At 33.6% G+C, this 7500-nt stretch overlaps 1 protein-coding gene across 1 annotated transcript in view; it reads left to right on the top strand.

The window, feature by feature from the left end:
- LOC113821703 (core histone macro-H2A.1) overlaps positions 1 to 7500 on the top strand; it is a 17102-nt gene that overhangs the window by 8551 nt on the left and 1051 nt on the right. Inside the window, exons 3-9 of the mRNA XM_027374223.2 lie at positions 1 to 156; positions 272 to 395; positions 2067 to 2179; positions 2672 to 2852; positions 3249 to 3423; positions 3629 to 3793; positions 4257 to 7500. The exon at positions 1 to 156 is cut by the window's left edge and continues 6 nt beyond it; the exon at positions 4257 to 7500 is cut by the window's right edge and continues 1051 nt beyond it. Of these exons, the coding sequence (XP_027230024.1) occupies positions 1 to 156; positions 272 to 395; positions 2067 to 2179; positions 2672 to 2852; positions 3249 to 3423; positions 3629 to 3791 (912 nt within the window). The 3' untranslated portion in view covers positions 3792 to 3793; positions 4257 to 7500. The remainder of the gene's footprint in view (positions 157 to 271; positions 396 to 2066; positions 2180 to 2671; positions 2853 to 3248; positions 3424 to 3628; positions 3794 to 4256) is intronic.

Raw genomic sequence — 7500 nt, 5'->3', positions numbered from 1 at the left:
CGCAATGTCACCATTGCATCGGGAGGAGTACTTCCCAAGATTCACCCTGAGCTGTTGGCTAAGAAGAAGGGTGGAAAATTTGTTACAGGAGGCAACACACCTGTGGCAGTGCCCTACAAAAAACCCATTGCTACAAAACCTCCAGCGCACAAGAAGGTCAGTCAGAGTCTGGAAATTTGTATTACAATTTTGAAAAATAGTTATTAAAAATAATTATATCTGTGATCGTTATGGTGAATGGGCTTTGTTGATGTCTTTCTATTTGTTTCAGATAACAAACAAAATGAACGGCAATGTCAATGGAGCCACACCAACCAGTGGGGCTTCACCAACTTTATCTAATGCCATGGCAGTGGCAAACAAGACTCCAAATTCTGCTGCAAATGCTGCTGCAGGTTAGAACTTCTTTTAGTAATTTTTAATATTTTATCCTTTTCATTTAGCCGGCATGGACAGCACTGTCAGTATAGTTTAGTAATCCTTTTTATCCAACAGTGAGGGAAGAAATTGATGCTGGATTAGATGGAAATTCATCATATTGGAGATTATGTATAGTGATATTTCTAAAAATACAGTAGTACTTTGGCCCTTTCTGAAGCAAAGATATGCTTTCAAATGGGAAACATTAGCAATTTATTGAGGACAATAATATACCATGTACAGTCACCTTGGTCATAATGATGTCCTTTTCAATACAAAGCAGTTATTCAGAGCATGGCGTGAAAAGTACTCAGAAGTCAATGGTCACTTTTGGATGTATCAACTTTTGTTAACATGATTTACTTTTAGTTATAACCATCAGTATTAACCCATTCAAGCCAGGATAACATCATTGTGTCATGCATGGTTGAGCCTTCTGTAAGTCATACAGTAGTAGTCTTGAAGCTTCTTTTTAGCCTCATTCACTTGAAGATTGTTTATGCCAAGAGCATATTGAGCAGGATATTTTTGCTTCTTGTGTGTGTGTGTGTGTGTGTGTGTGTGTGTGTGTGTGTGTGTGTGTGTGTGTGTGTGTGTGTGTGTGTGTGTGCATGTGTGTGCGTCTGTATGTGTGTGACTAGGTGTGTGTGCGTGTGTGTGTGTGTGTATGTGTGTGACTAGGTGTGTGTGCGTGTGTGTGTGTGACATGCATGTGTGCCATGCGTGTGTGTGTGTCGTGCGTGTGTGTGTGTGTGTGTGTGTACAGAGGCAGCCAACTGAGTAGTTCTGATATACTTCAGAGTGCAAGAGGTTGGTAACTGACAAACTGCTTTATTGAGAATAGACACACTTCTGTTTTACTATAGGGCTTCCCATAGACTTGATAACTGTACAAATGGTATGGAAGTTGTTCTCGATCCAAGTGATCCTACATTATTATCTCAGGTTCGTAGACAAATGTTTGTTCATTAGGGTCACTTCATTTACAATGCTTCACTTGAGTGTAAGGATCAGCCTCTGATCCTTACACTCAAGTAAGGTGTTAGATCTGAAAGCTTTCCCCACAAGGACTGGAATCAAATTGTTTCCTCATCATATTCTTCATCTCTGGTAATTTTCCGGGACGATAACAGAAATGATAATAGAATGAGAGATCAACACCCCACTGTCAGTGAAAAATATATTGTGATACACCATACGTAACTAAAGGCAATTGGTTTCGTGTCTCCTGCTTTATACAGATCAAATGTTTAGGTTATTTTCTCATTTGACAGTTGTTTAAATTTTGACTTGACCTTAGAAGTGGCAAAAAAATCCAGAGGACAGTAGGAAATTATACAGCTTAATTGTGGCCACCTTACTCTTGGGGGAAGAAATGCCAAATCCTTTAAGACATGTTACTCATTTGACCAGAAACTTCAAGGCCAAAATAGATAGGTGTTACTTAATATTGACTCTTGAGTAGTCAGCGACTACTCATTTGGCCAACATTGTGTTTGTAATGTTTTTATTTTAAATTTTATTGTATTTTATATATTTTTCTCCCTTTCTTTCTCTTTTTCTTTTTTTCTTTTTAATATTTAATTTTTAAGAAGTGACAAGAAAACTGACTTTAATCTAATAAAGTTTTTCTTTTTTGTTGACAGGGTCAGCCTCCCCACTAAAATTGAGAGCTAAAGGTAAAGACATTTCATCAGTTTTGCCACCCCCAGGACCATTCACTGTACTCTCAGAGAAGAAACTCTTTCTTGGCCAAAAGGTTTGTAGTTGGGGAAATATTCCTCTTAACTTTGATTTTGGATCATGAATGATAATGATTAACTGTCAGTTTATAAAAATTATGTGAGGTGTGACCCTGTGAATATTGGTATATATGGACACACACACAAAAGCAGTGGTAAATCTTTAAGTCAAGGCATGCAGATCAACTGGATTGACAGACAGATAGATAAATGAATATCTATCAGAAAGATACAAATATTGATAAATTCATCTATAATATAGATACAGATATACATAAATTCATCTATGAGATTGATACAGATATGCATTTATTTATGTGTATATGCATGCCAATATGTATGAATATTCATTGGGTTGCGCCTCGCTCTATTTTGACAAACAGACCGTGAATGTAAGGCTCAGACAGTTCAAAACATTCGATATGTAGGATTACCAATATTGCTTGATTTTCAGGTAAGAAATATCCTTTTAAAAGATATATTTATATATGCTTTTGTATCCATTCCAGCTAACGGTGATACAGTCAGACATATCAACAGTGACAGCAGATGCACTTGTTCACCCCACAAATTCCAACCTTGATTTCCTTGGTGAGGTAGGACAAGCTCTAAGCAAAGCTGCTGGCAAGGAATTTGTCCAAGAAGTCCGTAATGTAGCAAACTGTGAGGGCCCTCTGCCAGCATGTGGTGGTATGTACGCTTTTCATGGTATCAGAGGAGGATATGATCTGATTTACATATAAATGAAAGATATCTGTTTGAATGTTGTTAAAGTGTTATGTGTCATATATATATATATATATATATATATATATATATATATATATATATATATATATATATATATATATATATATATATATATATATATATATATATATATATATATATATATATATATATATACATATGTATATACATATGTATATACATATGTATATACATATATATATATATATATATATATATATATACATATATATATATATATATATATATATATATATATATATATATGTATATGCATTATACACATATACAATTTATATATTTTAGGTATATATAATGTTTACCTGAATTTTTCAGTTGCTATATGCAGTGGGTTCAAGCTTCCATCACGTTGGGTCATTCATGTAAATGGACCAACCTTAGGAGATGTGGATGCATTTGATAAGTTAGAACGATGTGTCAAGAACTGTTTAGTTCTTGCTGATAAACAAAACTTGAAATCTTTGGCTCTGCCTTCCATTGGTAGCGGCAAGTAAGTTGATGTCTTGAAAAAATAATTCATGGTGTTTAATCACTTGTAAATAATTGAATATTTGTTACCAACTCATTTGCTTGCATGTATCTTGCACTATCATCATTGCATGAAACAAGATTAACAGTAGATTAAGATAGTTATTTCTCTTAATATCATAGCACATGTAATGCTTCTTATTTATTTTCTCATCACGTCATTGCAGAGCTGGATTCCCAAAGCAACAAGCAGCACAAACCATAATCAAGTCCATCTGCAGCTACTTTGTTAATGTCATGTCATCTTCGCTGAAACAGATATATTTCGTCCTCTACGACATGGAAAGCATTGGGGCATATACTGCAGAACTGGCAAAGTTGGACTCTTAAAGGTGAGAAGAAATAGTGGTGGGACTCCACTATGTTGTCAGTCATGTTACAAGATGTTTACCATTTTCCATTATTCTGTGGAATACATTTCAGTAGGATAACTTTGATTTCAGTAGATCTTTCTTTCTTTCTTTCTTTTTTTATGCTGTGCATCAAAAAATGGATTTGACTGTTGCAGGATTTTCATATTTCAATAGGATTTCTTGTATTTCAGTAAAATAATGGTTGGATTATTTTTATATGTGGGATGTAAAGAAGAGGATTTAAATGTTGCAGGATTTTCAAATTTATTTTTTTATATGTTTTTGTGTATGGAAAAGATGTATTTACTGGTGTTTTATATATCGTTTATTCACACTCACTTGCAGGGTTGATTAGTAAAAGATTCACAGAATTTTGTGCTTTTATGTCTAAAAGCAATTTTATCATCCTGTTTAAATGTTAACTACTTTCTTGTTGTTACAGGCAGTCTGGCATTTGATATATGGATCTCCAAACAGCCTCAAAAGTTAGAGTACAAGTTAATTCTCCTGATCACTGAGGCAACACATATTGGGAAGGAACGCTCAATCCAGCCTTGGCATAATATCCACACTGTCGTTACAGCCATACTGCGCATTTCTCTCCACTTGAATGATCCCTCATTTATTACCGTACCAATGTGGATAAGTCAGAATAGTTTAAGCAAAGATTTTATCTTGTTTGTTGGAGGATTGGAGATTGTTGATGCATTGCAGACTTGACAGTTCATTTGTAGTAGCCATGTAATAGTTGCTTATTGAACAGTTTGACAGAAAGGAACCTCAAAAGAGAAGTGACCCAAGTTTAAAGTTTACTAAGTTATCCAAGTTAAGTTTAGTAAAATTACTCACTGAAATAAGTACTTACCTAATTTTGTTACATGCAGAATCATGCACGAGATTAATTTCATGTTTTGTTTCTCAGCCAAATGGCTCTCTGTCTATTGTCTGTTGATATGTGATTGGCTTCTGTGGTGCTTTAATAGCAAGTGATATATTTGTTTGTTATGGACATGTGTTTAATGTATGAAGACATGTAAACATGACCTCAACATAAACACATTTGTGTAAACATACCTAGAGCTTTATGTTAGTCTATGAAAATCTTTATATTTATTTCAGTTTTTATTGATTTTTGTTTTTCTGTTATTGACTCAAAGAGTGATTAAGCTTAAGTGTAATATAGTGGAAAATGAGACTAGTCGTGATTGAATTATATAAGAAAACATTAATTTTGTTATGTAAATAAGCATATTTTATTTAAGAGTGCCAAGCAGCTTTTCCATGGGTATCATTGACAAGTGAATTTTCCAGTCAGTGAACTTGGCAGTGAGGAGAATTTGAAAGAAGATTGATTTGAGGAAATTGGAGAATGTGAAATATATTTGTGTTTCACAGAATGCAGATATAAAGTGAGACTCCAGTTTGCATCAAACATTGCTGGGGTAACTATAGTGAACTAGTGATTCCCCAGTGTGATGCCATTCATTAGTCATGGTGTCAAATAGTCACAGTCCTTGTTGGAAGTGGCAGGATTGACTTTTTTATTAAGTACATTTTTCACCTATGATCATATATATAGTTTCTGGTCCTGTGGTGCAAGTGAACACTGCTAGCCATCTTGCAACTTCCTGATGAGAGAACACACAATTACTAGTATAGAATAAGATTGATGAAGTGGTTTAACCCTTGCCTCTGTTTCCTTTGTGTTGGCTGTATTTACCTCTAGTTTTTATTATTTGTTTCTAATGATCACCATGGATCAAAGGAAAATTAAGTGTTAAATGAATTCATTTTACTTGTGAGATGTTTTTCATAAGCACTGGAGTGGAAATTAGTGCATTAATGCAGCATAGTGCTTCATGCTTAGATTGGTTTGGAAACACAACAGGTTTGTCTGATGATAATCAAGTGACTATATATAGATGTGTATAAATGCTAAGTCATATGTGATAATACAAATAATGGATTGCTTGAATATACATAATGGAGGCTGGATTAACGAGAATAAGTTTGTCAAAAGTTGTTTAGAGTCCTGATCATAGATACTGAAAAAGCATTGCTTTCTTAAGAGACTTGGCTTTATCAGAATTGCATATAATGCAGCAAATGGCTGTGAACTTAAACTTTCATTTATAGGTTACGTTGTAGTAGAAAGAGTCCATTTTTATCTCAGTGTTGAAAATGAAAGATGCAATATGTCACATGGAATATAAGGGAGGAAAATTAAGGGCATTTGGTTAATTTGCATAAGAAATACCTTTGACTAACAAAGATCAGAACAGGCTTTGTGCAGGTGGTTGAAAGAAGGATCTTGCATCGTTGTAGTTTTCAGTTGAAAGTTAGATTTGAGTGTAGACTTTGTGCATTTGCACTTATGGGTAGGAATTAAAGTTATCTTTTATCAAAAATGCAAAGAGAAGTAGCTGGCTGCAGCATATCAAAGGATTTAGTCAGCAATGACATTTTTTTACCTCAGTCAGTGCAGAGGTGGTTGGATTAAACATAGCTAGGAAGGTTATGACAAATATTTTAGATTTCTTTGTTATTCTTCTCCATATTTTTATGTAATTTGTTATTGTTGTTTTTGACGTACTTGTATTTGGAGTCTTGTATCCAGTGATTATTTAGATTACTTTGTGTCAAAAAGAGGCACAAGATGTGTGATGTTAATTTAAGTGATGTTTGTTACATTTCATCTATTTATGTGAATTTAAGACAAATCTTTACAAAGAAAATTTAGAAATCTCCATGGTCTTGCTAAGGGAATTCATGTATAGCTATGATTTAATTGATAAGTTAAAACTGCTCTTGTCAAATGTTAATCTTCCTAAGGAAAAGGGCATTATGTAGGTCATGCTTGACTTACAAAGCCTGCATTTGTGATTGTGTATTGTGATGGCCAAAAAGTGTGAAGAAAGAAAAGATAAGAGTTGGAAATGTGAGATTATTTATTCTAAGAAAATATTATAAAAGTATTTGATTATTATATCATAAATTTTGTTATTATTTTATAGTTAGTTTATGTATTTTGTCATTTTCATGGGAATCAAAAATCAATATAACAGACTATCTTGAATGGTGTGGCAAGTATATGAATAAGTGTTTAAGGGCTCAGGGATTTTCTTTTTACAATCCCTCTTTAAAGAATTGATAAGGAGAACAGGGTTGGAATAATCAGGACTGATCATTTGTTTTGGGTATCCAAATTTGTAATTAATTTGCTGGTTTCTCATTTGGTGGTTTGCTGAAGTAAGGAGTAAATTTTATCCATAAGCAAGTTGCATGTGTACGTTCATGTTAATGTAAGTTTGTACAGTCGTAAATGGCAACAGCATTAGGTTGGAATTGATAGAAACATCCCATTAGATAATGTCCTTATGTGTGGTTAATGTGCACTTACACTTGTGAACTCTGTCTTTTTGGTATCTGATTGTATCATTTTGACAAATACATTACAAAAAAAATATTTTCAGTGAAGTTTAGTGTGTTTTAAAACTGTATTTAATACCATGTACTGAGCATTATGTTATTTCAATGCTCCTTTTAAAACCATATGCTTAAATTTTATGTTTAAAGATGTGAATTGTTGAATTGTTTCCCCATGTTCAATTCATCATATTGGCGAGCATGCTTGAAATTTCTAGTTATTAAGGAAATATTCAAAGCAGTTGAACCACCAAGTGCTA

Source organism: Penaeus vannamei, chromosome 33 (assembly GCF_042767895.1).
Source record: "Penaeus vannamei isolate JL-2024 chromosome 33, ASM4276789v1, whole genome shotgun sequence".
NCBI classification, from domain to species: domain Eukaryota; kingdom Metazoa; phylum Arthropoda; class Malacostraca; order Decapoda; family Penaeidae; genus Penaeus; species Penaeus vannamei.
The sequence above is the reverse complement of the archived record's forward strand: the minus strand, read 5'-3'. Positions and strand labels throughout refer to the sequence as shown.